The sequence below is a fragment of the Aquarana catesbeiana genome, linkage group LG07, assembly GCF_042186555.1.
Source record: "Aquarana catesbeiana isolate 2022-GZ linkage group LG07, ASM4218655v1, whole genome shotgun sequence".
NCBI classification, from domain to species: Eukaryota; Metazoa; Chordata; class Amphibia; order Anura; family Ranidae; genus Aquarana; species Aquarana catesbeiana.
In genome coordinates this window covers 235721373-235743314 of record NC_133330.1, presented here as the reverse complement: position 1 = coordinate 235743314, position 21942 = coordinate 235721373, and the positions used below count along the sequence as shown (strand labels likewise).

The following is a 21942-nucleotide window of genomic DNA, read 5'->3' as shown; positions in this document are numbered from 1 at the left end:
AAAGGTACAGGGATTGGACTGCTGAGGATTGGCGTAAAGTCATTTTCTCTGAAACCCCTTTCCAATTGTCTAGGACATCTGGAAAAAACCTTGTCCGGAGAAGAAAAGGTGAGCACTACCATCAGTCATGTGTCATGCCAACAGTAAAGCATCCTGAGACCATTCATGTGTGGGGTTGCTTCTCAGCCAAGGGAGTGGGCTCACTCACAATTTTGCCTAGGACTACAGCCATGAATAAAGAATGGTACAAAAATATCCTCTGAGAGCAACTTCTTCCAACCATCCAAGAACAGTTTGGTGACGAACAATGCCTTTTCCAGCATCATGGAGCACCCTACCAATAAGGCAATAGTGATAGCTAAGTGGCTTGGGGAATAAAACATTAAAATTGGGTCCATAGCCAGTAAACTCTCCAGGCCTTATTGCCTTCGAGAACTTGTGGTCAATCCTCAAGAGGCAGATGAACAAAAAAAACCCCACAAATTCTAACAAACTTCAGGCATTGAAAAAGAAAAATATTTTTCCGCGCTCACAGATCAAGGCTTGCAGCCTCCCCTTACTCACCCCCACAGGAGTGAGATAAAAGTACAAAGTATATATGGATAGGGGCAAGTGGCGCTACCTATGTTGGATACGTACCAATTGTGCGTTAGCTATATAGCTGTATATTAACTGTGTGCTCTCCTAGAGGTGAAAAAATGTACTATTACAGAACCGTGTACAAGTTGTATATGTGCCCAATGGGATAGATATCCCGTACCAAAGGGTGCAACCAAATTATACAGGTGTACCAACAGAGTATATATATATACAAGTGTAGCAAAAATTACCATCAATAGTGAATAATGGTGACATTACTTATATACATAATAAGTGTATTAACACACACCCCCCCTCCTCATGTGTAAGGGGTTAACCATATATTAGCAGTTCGTTCTCCAGCTATATCACTGGCTAGTAAGGAGACTCTGTTCAGTCCATACCCAGTGCAATGTAATAATTAAGTATATCTCCACCGTGTACAAATGGCGTGTTATGCTGAGGGTCCAATCACAACCCCCTTTCTTACCATAAGTGCAATCAATATTAATACGAGCCAAGTGTAACGTGTGCCATAAATATATAAAAATATACCACATACAAAATAAACTGTGTCAAAAATATACCAATTGTGACATAAATATAAAAAATGTAGATAGTAGAGATCGCTATTTTGAAAATTCTAGCTTGAAGACAGTTCATTCAAAAATTCCTGCGTAAGGTGACTGTGGTGATAGCAGCAGTTGATGATATCCAGTGACTTAAGTGCTCCCCCTCAAGGGTCCCCACTCACCAACTCCCTGCACCCCTGCAGGGGTAACATGCATCCAGTATCCTCGATGTTTTCTTGGAATCCAATGGGGTTTCCGCTCCAGATGTAGCTATCCTTCAGGGTTGGGTTTTATCTCCTCCTCACTGGACACACACTCTCCACACTCACATCCGTCAGCAGCTGCTGGAAAGAGAAGAACAAAAAAATAGTAACATTGGGCTCCTCACATGAGCTACAAGAAAATGGCCGCCAGCCTGTGCTCATGTCCGCGAGTGCGCGTCGCCATAGAGCTCTAGCATCTCCTCTGCAGTATACCAGTCCAGGAGGAGGTACAACGCAGCCGCTTTCACCCACCTCTTTCTTGTCATGGCGACGCGCACGCGCGGACATGAGCACAGGCTGGCGGCCATTTTCTTGTAGCTCATGTGAGGAGCCCAATGTTACTATTTTTTTGTTCTTCTCTTTCCAGCAGCTGCTGACGGATGTGAGTGTGGAGAGTGTGTGTCCAGTGAGGAGGAGATAAAACCCAACCCTGAAGGATAGCTACATCTGGAGCGGAAACCCCATTGGATTCCAAGAAAACATCGAGGATACTGGATGCATGTTACCCCTGCAGGGGTGCAGGGAGTTGGTGAGTGGGGACCCTTGAGGGGGAGCACTTAAGTCACTGGATATCATCAACTGCTGCTATCACCACAGTCACCTTACGCAGGAATTTTTGAATGAACTGTCTTCAAGCTAGAATTTTCAAAATAGCGATCTCTACTATCTACATTTTTTATATTTATGTCACAATTGGTATATTTTTGACACAGTTTATTTTGTATGTGGTATATTTTTATATATTTATGGCACACGTTACACTTGGCTCGTATCAATATTGATTGCACTTATGGTAAGAAAGGGGGTTGTGATTGGACCCTCAGCATAACACGCCACTTGTACACGGTGGAGATATACTTAATTATTACATTGCACTGGGTATGGACTGAACAGAGACTCCTTACTAGCCAGTGATATAGCTGGAGAACGAACTGCTAATATATGGTTAACCCCTTACACATGAGGAGGGGGGTGTGTGTTAATACACTTATTATGTATATAAGTAATGTCACCATTATTCACTATTGATGGTAATCTTTGCTACACTTGTATATATATATACTCTGTTGGTACACCTGTATAATTTGGTTGCACCCTTTGGTACGGGATATCTATCCCACTGGGCACATATACAACTTATACACGGTTCTGTAATAGTACATTTTTTCACCTCTAGGAGAGCACACAGTTAATATACAGCTATATAGCTAACGCACAATTGGTACGTATCCAACATAGGTAGCGCCACTTGCCCCTATCCATATATACTTTAAACTTCAGGCATTGATTATTCAAGAATGGGCTGCTATCAGTCAGCATGTGGCCGAGAAGTTGACAGCATGTCAACGCGAATAGCAGAGGTCTTGTGAAATAAGGGTCGACACTGCAAATATTGACTCTTTGCATAAATGTCATGTCACTGTCAATAAAAGCCTTTGACACTTATGAAATGCTTGTAATTATACTTCAGTATACCATAGTAACATCTGACAAAAAGATCTAAAAACACTCAGGCAGCAGACTTTGTGAACATTAATATTTGTGTCACGGCGGTACGCTGGGAATCTAGTAAAACACTTTACTTCACTTTTTCATATTTTCATGCTCAAGTTTCATATACAGATTAATGGGTATGACTTCTAATAACTAACTTTATGTCAAATAGTGCAATCAGCTGTATTATTAATTGACTGGTGTAAAAAGTGTACATTACAACACACTTAGCACATTATTTCAAATTAAAACCACTTAACAGAACTTAAGTTCAAGTATATTATATATTGACATAAGACATTGGCTTTTGAAGGTGGTAGGCCTACCTGGAAAGACATGGTCAATGTACCATGCTAAAATCCAATACACAAGGGCATCAAAAAGCATCATGGATATGGAAAATAGAAAGCTGTATTCGTCACCCTCCACTGGGCTTTTCCGGATGTTTCCAAATTGGAGGCCCAGGCCTTGTTCTTCATATCTAGATAAATATTCTGTACCAAATCCAAAAGCCACTGGGGACAAAAGGCTCTGCAACAACATTGAATTATATTGCAGATTATCTGAAGATTTTTAGATCCACAACAGTGAGATAAATGTGGGACATGTGTAGAAATTATAACTGCATTGTCAAAATCAAGGGCGCCTATGTGACATATTTTGTTTTGATAAAGACATAGGTAGGCAGAATACCCTTCAATTGACTTCATGTTTTAGGAACAGACCTACATTAATTCTATGAAGGTCTGGATGTGACTTAAGCAAATATAAGCTGTGCCCTCTGCCAATCCACAGTTGCCATATTGCCATTTCTCTCCTGCTCCACCATCCACAGTTAGTTCTGTTTCTTTTCCAAGAGAACCAATTAGTCATGATCAGCTATTATTCCTTTACCCCCACACCATGATCAGCTTCCACTTTGTCGCTACTCCATTGATCAGTTAAAGTATGATGATACCTGACTAAATATTTAGGATTTATAAATAATTAATCTATAGACTCCAGCTAGCGCCCAAGCTTCTTTTATTTCTCCTCCCTCATCTACCCCAAGTTGATGACAAGCTCCTGCTCTGGTTATTTTCCCAGTGGAACATAATCAAAAAAATGTTTTGCGTTATTTAACTCATTGATGAGTAAGCCCATATTCGGTTATATCAATAATAATATTAATAATATTTAGCAATTAAATTATTTCCCCTATGTTTTCTGTCTATTATGTCTCTACAAATGGTCTAAAGTAAACAAACACCAGAATAGCACAGTACTCTGATAAAAGCCAAGCACAAAAACTCACTGCCATTGTTTTCAATTTAAAAGTCATGCGGTCCTGCCAAGCGAAGCACAGGATGTGTGGCAAGTAGAGTGTGAAATAGATGACCCCGCTGCAAGCTGCCGCCAGGTTGGCTTTAGAGAAGAAGACACTCATGAGGAAACCCTGCATGATGGTGGAGAGCGTGAAAGCCATCAGAAAGAGGAACAGGATTAAAGGATTGCTGTAGTGAAGGACTCCGCCACCCTGCAACAAAAAAGGAAACTCAATCAGCGTGAGCTCTTATTGTGGATAAAACAAGGGAGTGCAGGAAAATGTGATTCTGACACAGAGATAAGAAAAGAGAGGAAATAAAGCAGAACCTCTTTCAGAGAACATAGAACTGATAATAAAACAAAAAAACGAAACAAATGACAGAACATACAAATATATGGTAAGAATGAAGCATCACAGGAATTGCTGCTTTTGTAAAAGGCGTAAAATGAAAGTTTGTGGACTATGGAAATAACAGGAAAATAATTATTCAGCCCACAACAAAAAAAGAAGATATTTCAATCCTTAGAGGTCACATGTTCTGTAGCCCAGTTTCTTAAAGCCGGACTCCGGGCAGCTGTATAAAAAGAAAATCAAATGAATGCAGCTATGTACTTATTTATAATACATCATTATGAGCCCGTTCACACCAGATGTCATGGGGCTGCTCTGGCAGCTATTTCCAGCACAACCCTTACACATAGACAAGAAAAAATGCTTTGCTTTTGATTGTATCAGTTCAGGCCAAATAGCTGCTGCAGTATACACTGAAATAAAGTATTGCATGCAGTACTATTTTAGCTCAGTAGGTTACAAAGCAAACCATCACATTGCAATGTCACCATTGTGCATAAAACCACAATGTCGTTCCCTACACAGCAGAACTGGAAGAGAGAGGGGAAAAACAAATAGCCATTCAGTTATGGTGCAGTACTCATTTGTTAAAATGAAACATACTGATAGACAGTGAGAGCAGAGTGACATGAGCATATTAGTCTACTGCTTCTCCTTCACTGTCAAGTCACAGGCTGGGAGTAGGGACAGGACCTCCTCTTAATGTTACAAGGTCAGGAGCCATGAACCCATCCCTTTCTCTTGTTTGGTGGTCTAGATAGTTGACAATGATGAGTAGTTCTGCATATAAAGAGAACCCATGCTGCCTACAATTGCACACTCTAGCAGTGTTCTTTACTAAACTAGTCACATGATGTGGGGACTAAGCTTGTAGAAAATGTCATTAATATTCTGGTGTATGTGAAAAACCATAATCACAGTTATACAGTACATTTATTCGCAATATAACCTAAAACACCTCTTTATACATATACCATACATTTAGATGTAGTGCAATCCAAATAAATAAAAATAAAACAGAAAAGAAAAAATCTAAATGTCCCATCTTAAAATAATATTACAGAAAAGTCCTCCACCAATGTGCTGTGATCCCAATACTTCCTCTCAACTGATAAAAAATCCAATCCAGGTGTCACCTCTGTGCTCATATCAAACGCTCACCTTCTTTTATTGACCCCAATGATATATTAAGGTCATAACACGCTTTTTGCCCCGCCATGGGCTTTTGGGCATCTGCTCTCCTTCAGCCTTTTGTTCTCCACCTGCAATACTCCAGCAGCAATATTCCACTCTCGGGTAGATATGCATGCAAAAACAAAATGGGACCGGAAATAGTGTTCTCTATATAATCCTATTTTATTTTATAAAAACTCCCACATAAATAAAATCACATTAACAAAGCACCCAAGTGCTATGGTAACAGAATAAAATTACATAGGTTATAGCAAATGCATCAACATATCCACAGCGATGTATCTCACTAGTGTGGCCAGGAGATTATACTGAGAGCACCATTTGTGGTTCCATTTTGTTTTTGCATGCATATCTACTTGAGAGTGGAATATTGCTGGTAGAGTATTGCGGGTGGAGAATAAAAGCCTGAAGGAGTGCAGATGCTTAATATGGTGGGCAAAAAGTGTGTTATGACCTTAATAAATCATTGGGGTCAATAAAAGAAGGTGTGTGATATGAGCACAGGGTGGATGCATGCAACACCTGGATGGGATTTTAGAAGTTGAGAGGTTTGGAGTGGCTTTCATTTCCTGAATGCTGGGCATTGTAGTTTCACAAGAGGTAAAGCACTACAGGACACATATCTTTGCTCCAGATTTTCTACGTGCTTTATCAGCTTTATCAGTTCTGACAAGACAAGAAGATAATCGAGGCTTGATCTGGGCATGTGTGTTGGAATGTGGAAAGCATGTTTTCTCTGACTAAAATTCTAAGAAAATGTAAAGCCTGCAGATAATCATTCAGCCATTACGGAAATACAGGTCAAGCAATACACATGCCTTCAGACTGTGTGGAAATGGCTGAGAGGCACCTGTAGAGGGGAAGTCTCCCAAACATACATCTTTATATTTGTCTGCTAGAGGTGATACATAACACGTAGAAGGATGAATGCGTACATTTTTTTTAAACATATGGTGTAAGTATATTAGGATACGAGCTATTGGAACATTCAAGGTTCCAAATTAACACAAATAAAGGTAAAAGCATTGATTTATTGATAAGTCACTAACATCATAATATAAGAGATATGGGTACATGATAGCGATTTCAGAGGATAATTCGAAAGTGACTCTTCGTTAACAAGATTACCGAAAGCTACTCTCAACAAAGAGTCACGTTTGAATTATGCTCTGTAACTGCTATCATGTACCCAGATCTCTTTCATTGTGATTTTAGTGACTTATCAATAAATCAATGCTTTAAACTTAAAGTGGATGTAAACCCAACATTTTTTTTATTTTTTTATTTTTTTTTATATACTGTAGAGTATAAGATTTCTTATCATTTGAGCCCAGTCTTGCCACACAGAGTTAAACCATCTCTGAGCAATCTTCTTTTATTGTTCAGTGAGAAAAATCTTGACAAACTGAGAAAAACTTTGTCAAATCCTCCCCCTTGCTGTGAGTGACAAGTGATTTACATCTCGTGCACCAGCCTAATGCCCCATACACACGGTCGGACATTGATCGGACATTCCGACAACAAAATCCTAGGATTTTTTCAGACGCATGTTGGCTTAAACTTGTCTTGCATACACACGGTCACACAAAGTTGTCGGGAAATCCGATCGTTCTGAACGCGGTGACGTAAAACACGTACATCAGGACTATAAATGGGGCAGTAGCCAATAGCTTTCATCTCTTTATTTATTCTGAGCATGCGTGGCACTTTGTGCGTCGGATTTGTGTACACACGATCGGAAATTCCGACAACGGATTTTGTTGTCGGAAAATTTTATAGCCTGCTCTCAAACTTTGTGTGTTGGAAAATCCGATGGAAAATGTGTGATGGAGCCTACACACGGTCGGAATTTCCGACAACAAGGTCCTATCACACATTTTCCGTCAGAAAATCCGACCTTGTGTACGGGGCATATGACACAGGCATTATTTTTTAATTCCCTCCCCCACTCCTTTCTTCAGCAGCTCTGCAAGGATTGGCTGTTACACACCTCAGTATGATTTGGCATGCTGAAGTCACGTGGTTACTTTTCTGTCTTTTCACTGGATGTTAGTGATCATAGCAGAAGTTCAGCAGAAGTTCAGTGTAAGAAATACACAGGAGAAAATGCATATTCACAAGGGGAGTGTAGAGGTGGGCGGGGAGTCTACTGACATCACGACTCCACCCACCGAGCACCAGACAACAGACCCACCCACAGAATATGCAGTTTTTCGGGTCTAATAACAGACAGAGGGGAGACATTTGACAGGTAAAGATACATGCAGGAGGCATGTATATCCTTATAGATAACCCCTATGGCAGTAGTATAGAAAAGATGACATTGGGTTTACATCCAATTTAATTTGTGTTCATTTGGCACCTTGGAAGTCCAGTTGACTCTTACCCTTTCGTAGTTCCCATAAGTGGGATGTGGTTCTGTAAAAGTATTTTCCTTCCAAGAAAAACATCAGGCAAATGGTATTTTAAGGGCAAAATCAATTTGAAAAATTATATTCATTAAAAAATACAAATTTTATTCTACAAAAAGATTAAAAACAATTTGTACAAAGAACAAACATAGACAGCACAATTCTTCATCCGATGACACTTTGTCTGAGGAACAATATACCATCTTGCTCTTGTTTTCAACAATAGAGGGGTAATCCCCTCTTCTTTTGGCTGCTTCTGTGGTTTGGGCTGCCCTAGTTTCATCTGTGGGGGAGACACACGGCAAAGTTTGATGATCCCTATACTCTCCTTTCCCATCATCTTCCAGGGTTGGGATTTTTTGTTTTATCCCGAGTGGTTTAAATTTCGCCCCTCTTTTGAAGCAAATCCTGCCATATACTTCTCAGTTGGGATATCGCAACTTGCAAAATTTCGTATTTCCACATTACTGCTGCTTACATTTTCGATAAGGCGGTTTCCCGCCTCTTTAATTTGGTGCCTCTCTTGGATCATAATATCCGGGGGTTTCTTTGCACGATAAAAGGCCTATACAGATCGGGTGGATGTCCGATGAAGCATTGGAAATTCTTATGTCAATCACTATTTTTAAATGGCAAAAATTTTCCCTGAGGAAGATTGTATAATTAACCATTTAGAAACGCGTTGGAATCTCACTCATGGATAAGGAGCATCTGTGTAGTGGGATTTTTTGTCATTACTGTAATACACTGTGATTGTGCTGTCTTTATGTTGTTCTTTGTACAAATTGTTTTTTAATCTTTTTGCAGAATAAAATTTGTATTTTTTAATTAATATAATTTTTCAAATTGATTTTACCCTTAAAATCCAATTTGCCTGAGGTTTTTCTTGTACTGTTTAGGAATGGTGGCAAATTCTTGCATCAACTTCTGAGAGTCTATCCTTTTCTAAAGTATTTTCCTTCCAGTCTCCACCAACCTACCTTGGATATGGTGTAAGCTCACTGGCCAACCAACCTAATAAAAACCTGCAAAGTAAAATATACTTTCCAATATATTTTTTATGGGACAATCCAGATTTCAGACCAAAAATAACTGAAATTGGGTGAGGTTTTGGTAAGGTTATTGTAATAAGGAGGGTTGGGGAATGGCTCAAATTTAATGTAGATTCTAAAATGTTCAGTACTATGGGAAAACAGAGTTGAAAAATGCTGCTTCGGACAACACTTTTGTTTAATTTTTTTAACCTTGACTTTTAGAGAAGTGAAGGACTTGTATGCAGCCTTGGACTAATGTCCAGGGTCCTTACAAGCAGAAAGATGTTAATTTGTCAAATGCATCAAAATACAGGTACACTTTAGCATTAATGTTTGTTTTCAGTGGATGTGATGGGTACAATCTAAACCACAACACATAACTTGAGTTGGAACTTACCACAATAACAATGGTGAGAAGTAAGGTACTAAGGGTCATGACGCATAAACTATCAATGAACCATGTCAACCAAATGACATCATTAGTAACACCCAAATTTTTCATGGTCTCTTTCAGACGCAGTTCCTTTTCAAGAACAATGTCCTTCACCAACATGGAGACAGTGTATATCCAAGACAACACCATAAAAATTGGGAAACAGCGATTCAGTGTGATCATAAAGCTGCAAACAAAAAAAAATATAAACATTAAAATCTATAAAAAAAAAAAAAGCATTACATGTGTCACACCTAAAGGCTATGATACTAGATGCCACATAAACTAGTGGGCCAATTCAAAACACCATTTTGGACAAGCGTTGCACATTAGTAATCTTTGATCAGTGGTCAGATACACAAAGAAGCAAAATGGCTTTTTGTTCATAGTCACTACAGCACTGTAGTGAACAGGTATAAGTGTCCTAGCTATCCATATACATATTGACTGGGCAAAGAGCATCTTTCCTATATTACAAAATAAAGATACAAATAACTGATTGGTAAGGGCAGTTGAAGTAAAAAAATAAATAAATAAATTTATAAAAAAATTAAAATATTTTTTTTTAAGACTGTGCTTATTTTTAGATCGTTTAGATCCGCTTTTTAAAGAAAATAAATTATTTAGGTGGCATGGTAAGAAAAGATATTCACCTGAATACCAGAATATGTTAAAGTGAAACTCTAACAATACACTTCTGTTATTTGCTCCCTTGTTCTGTTAAATACACTATATTACCAAAAGTATTGGGACGCCTGCCTTTACACACACATGAACTTTAATGGCAGCCCAGTCTTAGTCCGTAGGGTTTGATATATTGAATTGGCCCACCCTTTGCAGCTATAACAGCTTCAACTCTTGTGGGAAGGCTGTCCACAAGGTTTAGGAGTGTGTCTATGGGAATGTTTTTGACCATTCTTCTAGAAGTGCATTTGTGAGGTCAGGCACTGATGTTAATGAGAAGGCCTGACTCAAAGTCTCCACTCTAATTCATCCCAAAGGTGTTCTGTCGGGTTGAGGTCAGGACTCTGTGCAGGCCATTTAAGTTCCTCCACCCCAAAAACTCACTCATCCATGTCTTTATGGACCTTGCTTTGTGCACTGGCACACAGTTATGGTGGAACAGGAAGGAGCAATTCCCAAACTGTACCCACAAAGTTGGGAGCATGAAATTGTCCAAAATGTTTTGGTATGCTGGTGCCTTAAGAATTTCCTTCACTGGAACTAAGGGGCCATACCCAACCCCTGAAAAAAAAACCCACACCATAATCCTTTACCAAATGATTTGGACCAGTGCACAAAGCATTTATCTCAGCCTTGCCCAGTTCACCTCAGTGAACTGCGGAACATCTACTTCCTGTCTTATGGAGGAAATTTGAAGTGTTCTGTAGTCTTTGGACACTTTCTCTTCAAGGCTGAAAACCCTCCAGAGATTCAGTGCAGCGAGTGAGTGTTGCCACCCTAGGACAGGAAGGATCGCTCAGTGTAAACAAATATGGAAATAAATCCAGAAAAAACTAAGTCAGCTACCACATCTAAGGACTGGCAAGCTGCAATATAATAAATGTTTATTCTTGGACTTATCTCTCCTCCTATCCGCATACTTTTTCAGCTTGAACTCTGCTGTACAGTGTACTTACACTATTTGCATAAAAAAATACATGTATGTTTTGTTAATGAATAGAGGGCTTCATTAATTTGCAAATTGTTAACTTCCTGGAGTTCAATTTTAAATAAACTAGACAAATATATTCTTTTTTTCCCCAGAAATAAAATAATGGTAGTATGATGACAAATAGGTTAATACTATAAACCTACACGTTTGGGGTCCTGTATTTAATTCCAACTCTATGGATCCTGTATGTCCTTGCAGCGTTTGTGTGGTTTTCTCCAGGTACTGTAATAACCTCCTAATGGATGGGAAATTTAATGTACAGCGGAAGGACCTCATGGAATGGGGAATAACTTTAAAGGGTTAAAGATCTTATCTCCTTTGCCCTTCAGTCCTAAACATATTGACTAGTTTTAATAGTCAGTGTATAGCAGTTTGTTTATTGCACCTCCTCATACTCCTTGGCCATTGGTAGCTGTGAAGACATCTGCCATCCGTTGGTCAAGTTGCTCTCCTAGCCTATATAGCCTCCCCTTAATGCCGTTAACATCCAATTGTCAGATCAGGATCACCACTGCAAATCCCTACTGTAGAAGGGACTAGTTTTTGGAAAATATTTGTTTTTATGTTGGCTTGTCCTAAAGCTGGGCCGTTTTGTATAGCTAGATCAACAATACACAGTAAATGTGTCTTTAGTCTTTTTTTTTTAATATATAGTGCTTAAGATTATATTGTAGTCCCATATACCATACCATGTACTATACTGATAAATAGGTTCTGTATAAATTGCTCCATGTTCCAGCAGTGAAGGAACATTAAACTGTATGAAAAACATGGTTATGACTTAATATAATAATTTATTGGAAAAACTCCATGTGGCATACAAGCGCTAGCTAAGTTGTTGTGTTTTGCAGATCCTTTAGTCATTTGACTTTGTAAACAGAAAAATCCATTGTGATTATGTAAATGAAAAATGAAGAATGCCAAGAAATAAAATGATCTATCATGTAGAAGAAATGTGCCAGCAGCGCTTGCCAGCTGAGCAATGACTGCATTACTTCTGAAGAGTTACAATTTAATATCCTGAGCACCAGGGGTGGCCAAAGCATGTATTATCTACCATTTAGCCATTCGGTATGATTTAATGCAGTGCAGGCTTAATTAAAGGTAATTCTATTGAAAAATATGGTTACAGCTATGGACAGAAACAAGGTTTATAAAATATTTACACATATTGATTAAAGCATTTATTTTGAGCTGATCTCTTTTACATGCTTAGCTTACAGAAAAGACTGTAAATAAACATGAAAGCCCTTATAGAATCATTGGGTTTAGTATCCCAACAATATGGTTTCTTCAAAAACAGTTCAGTTATACATCTTTAAAAAGACACTGTTCTCGCTCCCATTCAAGACAAGGTGACAGTGTGTTTGTAAACTTCCCCCTCCTCTATAGCAGTTATACTCACCTTACCAATGCTCCCTTGTCGCTCCTGCCCCAGACGTAGCCAGCGGCAATTCCCAAAAATTTCAGGTATTGGTGAGCATGTGACCTCCTCCTATGTGACAGTTGTTGGGTCTAGTAGCCAATACCTAGGCCTGAGCACAGGACTAGGTAGCAACTGTACCTCTTAACATCCACCAGCAGTCAACACCTTGGATTACTGTGTGGGTTACAGCAGACACAGGAGCTGTAAGGAGTGCTAGTAATGTGTGTGTGCGTGTTTGTGCATGCTTAGATGAGGCACTTTACAAACAATGGAAACACTTATGCTTTTATCAATAGAATTTCTAGAAATCATTATATATTAGTGAGATTAGCCTGAGATAACATAAATAGCCATGTTGGGATTTAGGGCAATTACACATTTGGTAAAGAAATGCATGAAAAAACTGTTCAGTTTCTGTGAAAGTTTCTTACCCCAATATCCATGATCGTTGTATTGCCAGGGTGTCAAGTTTTTACTAATTTGGCTGACTAACCATTAAAAAAATTGAGTATTTGATTAAAGCATAATACTTTCAATCTTGACTAGATTTCTACGTGAACCTAATCTGTACAAAACTTGCAAGCAAATCCACATTTAGATACAGTACATATTAGTTATATCTTACACTAGTAGGAGGAATTGTGGGGAGATATAAGCATTTCACTGCTTTTCTTCCATACTTCCCTATACACCACCCCCTGGGGCCACCTGTCACCCCAGCAGCTAGCAAAGGCAAGAAATGTAATGTACCTAGATATTCTGTTAGATAACTCCACTAGTCAATAATTTCTGTTTTTTTTTTTGGAGTCTGAATCTAATTATAACATGTTATTTGAAGTGGTAGAGCTCTTCCTAGTAAAACTTTCCAGCAAAGGATTTAACAGGAGCATAACTGATTGTAAGTACAAATCTGCTAGGTCTTACGAAATGTAATTGTGTACACAGTAGCTGCCAGGCAGACATAGGACAATCTCATATAAATAATCCCCTTTTACCACTAAATCATTATTATACCACAATGATATTTTAAATCGTTTTTGGTCGATGAATTCCACTAATACATTCTGAACGATGTCAAAAATGAGGACATGAGGCATGGTTCCACATTCTGTAATGCTAGATATAAACTATGTATTCATTCATTCCTTGACACCAAGGCAGATACTGAGTTGCCAGTAGATCTGCTAAGCTGTCCCTAAAATCAATGCAAACAACCATGAGACAACAAGTTTGTATTATATACACAGTTGTGCTCATAAGTTTACATACCCTGGCAGAATTTATGATTTCTTGGCCATTTTTCAGAGAATATGAATGATAACATAAAAATATTTCTTTCACTCATGGTTAGTGTTTGGCTGAAGCCATGTATTATCAATCAACTGTGTTTACTCTTTTTAAATCATAATGAGAACAGAAACTACCCAAATGACCCTGATCAAAAGTTTACATACCCTGGTGATTTTGGCCTGATAACATGCACACAAGTTGACACAAAGGGGTTTGAATGGCTATTAAAGGTAACCATCCTTACCTGTGATCTATTTGCTTGTTATTAGTGTGTGTGTGTATAAAAGGTCAGTGAGTTTCTGGACTCCTGACAGACCCTTGCATCTTTCATCCAGTGCTGCACTGACGCTTCTGGGTTCATGGGGAAAGCAAAATAATTTGAAAGGATCTGCGGAAAAAGGTAGTTGAACTGTATAAAACAGGAAAAGGATATAAAAAGATATCCAAGGAATGCCAATCAGCAGTGTTCAAACTCTAATCAAGAAGTGGAAAAATGGGAATTTTGTACTCACCATAAAATCAATTTCTCTGAGTTCATCGACACAGCACGTCCTTAATCTCGACCATATCGCAGGAGTAGAACTAGGCAGAACAAAAAACACGATGGGCTATCCTCAGTCAGTATATAACCCCCTGCCTGCTCTAGGTATTCAGTTTAGTAGCACGCAATAATAGAAGTATCATAAACTCCATAGAGGGGGTGGGTGCTGTGATGAACTCAGAGAAATGGATTTTACGGTGAGTACAAAAATCCCATTTTTTCTTTTGTTCATCGACGGACACACTCAGAGAAATGGATTTTACAGGGAGTACAAAAATCGACGGACACAGTGCCTCATCAATGATGCTCCTTCCCTTTTTTAGACTGTGGCAGGAAGGTACTCTTCCCCCTGGACACCCTTAATGGTGTTATCCAGGGTAGCCCCAAACAGGCGATCACCTTGAAAGGGCAAATCAATGTGCGCTTTCTTTGAGGCTTGGTCTGCAAACCAGTTCTTAAGCCACAGCATGCATCTAATAACAACCCTTGAAACGGAAAGTTTGGACAGCAGGGGAGTCGCATCCAAAGATGCATCACATATAAACTGCAGCCCTCAGACCAACTGGTCTGCCAGATTAACATAACCAGCAGGAACCTGCTCATTACCCAGACCTTGGTGCAAAACTTTGGCCCATTCGGTTAAGGTCTGAGACACCAGGGCCGAGGCCAGGACCGGATGCATTGCCGAACCAGCCATAGTAAACATGCTGCTTGCCATAGCCTCCGCTTTCCTGTCAGCCGGATCCTTAAAGGACAGGGTTCCTCTACTGGAATCATGGTTGCTTTATTCAACCTGGAGACAGGAGGGTCCACCATTGGTGGACCCACCACTGGGGTAGTCCACTTTTCAAAAAGTGATTCCTTAAAGGGGTAGCGTACTGAGAAACACTTGGGGATCACAAAAGGTGACTTAGGTTTACTTATAAGGAATGGGAGCAACCAATCAAAATAAGGTAGATAAGGAAACACCTTTGGCGTGCGAGGTGACTTATGCTTACCGAAGGACACAGCCACATCCATGGCCCCATCAGCCGCATCCTCCATTTTTAAAGTCTCACGCACCGCAGTAATAAGCGCGTCCACCGGCGCTTTTTTACTCGCTGCTGTGACCGTTGAGGATTCATCCTTACTATCGGACGGATCAGGGGGTGTGATATTAAGCCCCCCTGGATGGGCCTCGTCCCCAGCGGCATCAGGCTCAGAATCAGATGAGACAGACTGAGCAGGGGAAGGCGGGGCACGCTTCCTCCTGGGCTTTTGCCTACATGCTATTTCCACCTGGGATACAAATGACTCTAGGATCGTGGGAAGCTGGGGTTTCCGAGGGTCCTACCACCTCCATGAGGGGGTCAGTGGGGGAGAAGTGACCCTGAGGCTCCATTGGGAAAAAGAAGACCTTGTAGTACAAAAAGATCTTTTGCACCAGTAAAGGATCCCCCAGTGCTCTGGGTACCTATCAGCAGAGAGAGAAATATACAGGGACCCCCAAAAAGACTCAATCCTAACAGCCGGAGGAGCACTGCAATTCGGACCCAGCAACACCATGGACGCCATCTACTTCATATATCCCGGGAAAGGAAGAGGAAAAGAGAGGAGGAAGAGGAGGCATCTCCACAAGGTTCCACAAACATGGCCGCCTGCCGGAGACCAGCCAAACCAAGGGAAAATGGCCGCCGTTATGTCATCGGACCTCCCAAACATGGCTGCCGGCCGTTTGACATGCTGAAGCATGCTGCCAGGATCCGCTCCAAAAAAGGTACTGTACTCCACCAGGGAGGGTGGGCATTTAAGGGGACAGTGCTGTGCTCTCTACACTGGGACCCCCAAACTGCAAACTACCCAAGACAGCACACACAGCAGGGCATGCACCTAGGGATCTCTGCTGCACCCTCTGCACTGGAACCCCCCCCATACCGCCAGGGCAGGACACACACCACCCAGAAGGAGAATGGCAGGGGAGACCCCCAGGGGTCCCTGCTGCCTGCCCTGGGACCCCACCAATCTGTGGGGGGAGGGGAAAGCCCAGCTTAACCAAGGGACATTAGGATGGGAGGAGGGATCCTGCAGGCAGGTCCGACCATCCCTAGAGGGTACCCACGTCCACCCCAAACCACACGAAGAGGAGAGGGGGGACTGTACTTACTGATCCATGGTGCAGGTGACCCTCCAGACAGAACTCCTTGTCACCGAAGTGGGGGGCTGTCGGCCAAGGGACCGCTGCGACTCGGAACAGAGCCCATTCATATGCGACCCTGCGAGACGTTTAACTTGCGGGCCAGCCTCCGTCCATTGAGGCTATGTCATAGCTGAGGTCTGCATGTGCTCGCTGGCTGGCCTGGGGAGACCACTGTATATAGATTATCCAGCCCATCGCCCAACCCGGCAGTTGATTGTAGATCTTCCAGGAGAAAATGCATGGAAGAAAGAAAAAAAGCAAAATTTGCTAGGACCAAAAGATCCTCTGTCAATCAGAGTCAGCTAGCCATTCATGGCAGAGAGAGGGTGGGGCAGGGTCAGGGCTCTAGGTCTGAATGGACACAGAGAGCTGTAACTCAGATCAGGCGCCCCTATAGCAAGCTGCTTGCTGTGGGAGGCACAGAACAGGAGGGAGGGGCCAGGATCACAGAAGAGGGGCCCGAGAAGAGGAGGATTTGGGCTGCTCTGTGCAAATCCACTGCACAGAGGAGGTAAGTATAGACATGTTTATTATTTTTATAGGAAAAAAAAACGAGACTTCACTTTAATGTTTATGAGCACCTGAAAATCTACATTTGTAAATACCAAAGCTGAAAATCATATATCCAGAGGTTATGTGTTAGGCTGCATTCACACTGTTGCGGTGTGTTAACATGCATTATGCTGTTAACATGGCTTGCCTAAAGACAGTATTTATTTGATTAGGCTGCCTAAAAAAAAATGCACCAAAAAGTTGACTGTACTATACCTTCAAAGGCAGTGCATCACAAAGTAAAGTAGTGAATTACTGTACATTGTGGTGCACTGGCTCACAGGTGTGTAATATGCAGTGCTGTTTCTTGTCCTAGGGGCACTTAGGCCCCACCCCCCGCATGAAACCCCTGACCCGTCGTCCCGCCTCCCGCAGTGGTCTGCCAATAGTGTAACTAAGGAGGGTCTGTTCAAAGTAATACCCATTATTTAGGCATTCATCTCTCAATGAAGTGAAGAGGGTTACCTGTCCAAGATTTCCACACACCCCCTATAATGTTAGAATTGGCCCATGAGAGGGGGGGAGGGGGAATATGATAGGTGTACCTTATACTTTGGCCTTGTTAAATTCCCCTTAGTAAATGCTATCTGGAGGTTGCCCCATAATGTTTGTGTATAATCTGCTTGCCATGTTTCTGAGTAAAAATAGTAATGTTTATTGTTTTTTCCTCAACAGTTTCCTTCCACGCCACAGGAATGGCAGACTGTGGCCTCCCACTTTGCCCAGCGGTGGGACTTTCCTAACTGCGGCAATTGATGGGAAACACGTCCACATCGTCCCACCACCCAACTCGGGGTCGTACTATTATAATTACAAGGGGTTTAATAGTATAATGATGTTGGCGGTGGTGTCGGCTAATTACGACTTCTTGTATGTGGACGTGGCGAAGAATGGCCGGATGTCCGATGGTGGAGTCATCGCCCAGACGGAGTTTTACAGGCGTCTCCAGAATGGCAGCTTGGACTTGCCAGCTCCAGAGGACAATGTTGAAGGACTCCCATTTGTGTTCGTTGCTGATGAAGCGTTTGCGCTGGGGGACCACCTGATGCGGCCATTCCCAATGAGGACCCTCACCCCGGAACAGAGGGTTTTTAATTATCGGCTGGCCAGAGCCCGAAGAGTGTGGAGAACACATTTGGAATCCTGGCCAGCCGGTTCCGCCTATTTATGACACCCATCCATATGGCGGAGTATAAACTGAACCATATTATACTGGCGTGCTGTGTTCTCCATAACTTTTTAAGGAAACATTCGGCCAGCTATGCTGGCTCAGTTGGGCCTGAGGCCGGAATCCTACATCAAACCACACTGACGGCGCTTGAAAGTGTCCGTCCTGGCTTGCCCTCCCTGAGTGCCCGTGATGTCCGGTTACGCTACCTGGAGTTCTTTGCGGGTAGGGGGGCTATCAATATGCCAGACAATCTGTGAAGCCTTTTTATAATAAAAAAAAAAAGAAATTCTTGGTGGACATTTACTGCTTGTGTTTGTTTTAGCTGACCCTGACAGAAATGTTTTGAGTGCAGAAAATATCGTGATTGTGTAACCTTATACAAAGCACTGTTGGCTGTTATTTCCTAAATGCAAAAACACTTGCAAATGCACTGAAACTGCACTTGTAGTGCCAAGAGGATTTGCCCTTAGTAAATAACCCCCATTTGCAATGAAAACAGCAATTACATCACCCCAAAAGTGTTGTAGAGTTGAGACAATAATCCACACATTCTTGATTAACAATCTTTTTAATACCTGCACAATCACATGTGCATTTACCAAAGGTTTGGAAAAAAAACCAACATGTTTGTGGTATACCAATTTTTGTGGTGGCATTATCAAAACTCAAAATGTCCATTTTACATAAAACAGGTATGTGTAAAACCAACAAGAAAGACACAAATCTTGAACTTACAAAGTTCACATTTGGTAGAACTTGAAGGCAATATCATACATGAGTATTTAGGAACTGTGTTTGATATTACGTTCAGATGGGGGGAAATCACCCCTGGAAAAGCCAAATTTGGAAGATGCACACAATTTTGCCAATGTCAACATGTGCTAGCTGCCATCACGGGGGATCAAAGGATGTGTTTTGGGGGAGCAAGCCCTTACTCTCAGCTACTTTATAATTGAGGAAGGGGTTGCACCCCCAAAACGCGTCCATTGATCTCCCGTGATGGCAGATAGCACATGTTGACACACTGTGTGCATCCTCCAAATTTGGCTTTGGGAAAAATCACAAAAACATTTAGCACATTGTAGCACACAAAAGAAGAAAGTGATTTTGAGGGGCTTTAAACTCGCCCCAAAACATCAATGATTTTTTTATTTTTTGGAATAACATCATTGATGTTTTGCTTGATGATTTCCAATTGTAAATTACACCCCATGATCTCCCCAATCAGGATCTGGGCACTTTCGGATGTGAAAGGATCTGGATCCACAACCTCACGATCACCTAAAAAGAGAGGAACCCCAAAATAAATTAGGTCTAAAAAAAATGCCGCCATCCATCTCTTATCTGAACCTGTGGTTGCAGACACTCACCTGTTGTGGTGACTAGTTCCACCACATCTTCTTCCTCCTGCTCAGCTTGTGTTGGGGGGATTTCCCCTTCTTCCAGAGGGGGGGGTCTCTGGTCTCCTTGGATGAGGGGTGTCTTCCGAGTCTTTTCTCCCCTATGTAAAGCAAAAATTGTATAATTAGTACACAGATATTTGATGGCAGAACTATAAAGATGAAACATTGCTTGGAAGTGGGGTACAATTGTCTATTTTAGCAGAGTTCCAAGATGTAGCTTTTTTAGTGTCCTTTGTCAAGCTGCAATACTTTACCTGTTTGGTACAAGCTTCACAGATGGAGACCCCCCTATAGTATACACTGGAGCACCTGTGTGGCCCCCTAATAAAAATGGTGTTCTTTTGTCCCACACTAGTGCTCCAGTGTCCAGATGTGTAAACAGCTGCTGAGTGTCCTCTCCTTACACAGAATCTAGTTTGCATTTCCTTCTAGTAACAAAGCCATCTACACAACCCAATTCTTTGAAGACAAGTATAGGGCGTCAAAATGGTGGCCAAATGCATATGGCCTAAACAATGGTATTTTATAGTTGGAACGAAAAATGTTGGATCCGAACGAATAATGTGCCCATGAACATGAAAGTTGCCATTTTAAACTGTACAACAGTTCCTAAAAGCACATGGAGCAGCACGAACGTAATAAACACAAAAAGAATAGGAACACAGCACAACTACTTACTTTTTTGCAGCACTCTCCGGATCTTTCTGTACTGCTCATGTTCTCATAATTTGAGGTCCGACCACCGCTTCCTGAGCTGATCTTTTGATCGTTGTACCCCGAAATTCCGGTGCAGACTCCTGACCACTTTCGCCATGATCTTGGCCTTTCGGACATTGGGGTTGGGGTAAGGCCTATACTTTCCATCATAGTCAGACTTCTTCAGGATGTCCACCATTTCCAACATCTCCCCAAAGGACATATTTGAGTCCTTAAATCTCCTTCTGGATCGGGACGTTTCAGGCTCCGGCCTTTCCTCCCCCTCCTCCTCGTTGCTACAATTAGCACGCACCTGCTGTCTATCCGCCATGTGCTCTTCCCCCACTGCTCCGAACGAAAAGGGGCGGGGAATAGACTGGAAAGAACGTCAGGGGCGGGCGGAGTTATACGCATGCGCAGTGTGTATAAAGCGTAACACACGTGCGTATTACGTACGATCTGTGAGCGGAGGAAGGAGCATCGGAGACGCCGATCGTGATAACGAAGGTAAGATCTAAACTTGCGCCTATACTGCTTCGAAATGGAAGCCTATATTGTAACAAGATTAGGGGAGCTTGGCCTGACATTAGGGTTTGTCTTGTGTTGTGTCTTGCAGAGAAAATGGATGGGTTCAACGACCACAATTTCCTGCCCCTGTTCATTGACAAATACAGGGAGCTGCCCTGTCTGTGGCAAGTGAGACACCCCCACTATAATCACAAACAGAAGAGGCAGGCAGCGCTGGAGAAACTGCTGGAGTTGGTGAAGCCGGTGGTCGCCACAGCAACCATCCCTTATTTAAAATCCAAAATTGGTGGCCTGAGGAGCACTTATCTTAGGGAGCGCAAGAAGGTCACAGATTCCCAGAGATCAGGAGCTGCAGCAGATGACGTTTATGTCCCCAGGCTGTGGTACTACGAGAGACTGCGATTTCTGTCAGACCACACTGAAGTCAGGGAATCCCTCTCCACTCTTCCTTCCACTCTTCCTTCCATCCCAGCTGAGGCTTCCGATATCCAACCTGGGACTTCCAGCCAGGAAGAAGTGGAGGAGCCCAGCTGGAGTCAGGTATAGCATTGTTCTACTGATTTCTGGTCAATAAATAAATGATGTTTACTAGATGTTAGTATTGATCACTAAGTGCTGATTGAAAGTGTTTTACATATCAATAGACAGTAGTGGGCACCCAAAATTGGGACAAGAATGAAAAATGCTGGGCTCAGAATGATAGTCAGTTATATTTGTTAACATTCAATTTGCAACAGTCAGGAGGTGAAAATTGTGTGTGATTGATGAATAAAAAACTCAAACTATGTCCCTTTTTCATACACAGGAAGACCTCAGCCAGGAGGAGGTTGTGGAATGTGGCAGTCAG

At 41.6% G+C, this 21942-nt stretch overlaps 1 protein-coding gene across 2 annotated transcripts in view; it reads right to left on the bottom strand.

The window, feature by feature from the left end:
- Positions 1–21942, bottom strand: part of ABCA4 (ATP binding cassette subfamily A member 4) — a 450770-nt gene that overhangs the window by 215440 nt on the left and 213388 nt on the right. For both annotated transcript variants that reach the window (XM_073593112.1, XM_073593113.1), the window contains exons 15-17: positions 9602–9824; positions 4203–4424; positions 3235–3439 (exon numbers count right to left, since the gene is read on the bottom strand). In XM_073593112.1, coding sequence (XP_073449213.1) covers positions 3235–3439; positions 4203–4424; positions 9602–9824 — 650 coding nt within the window. The remainder of the gene's footprint in view (positions 1–3234; positions 3440–4202; positions 4425–9601; positions 9825–21942) is intronic.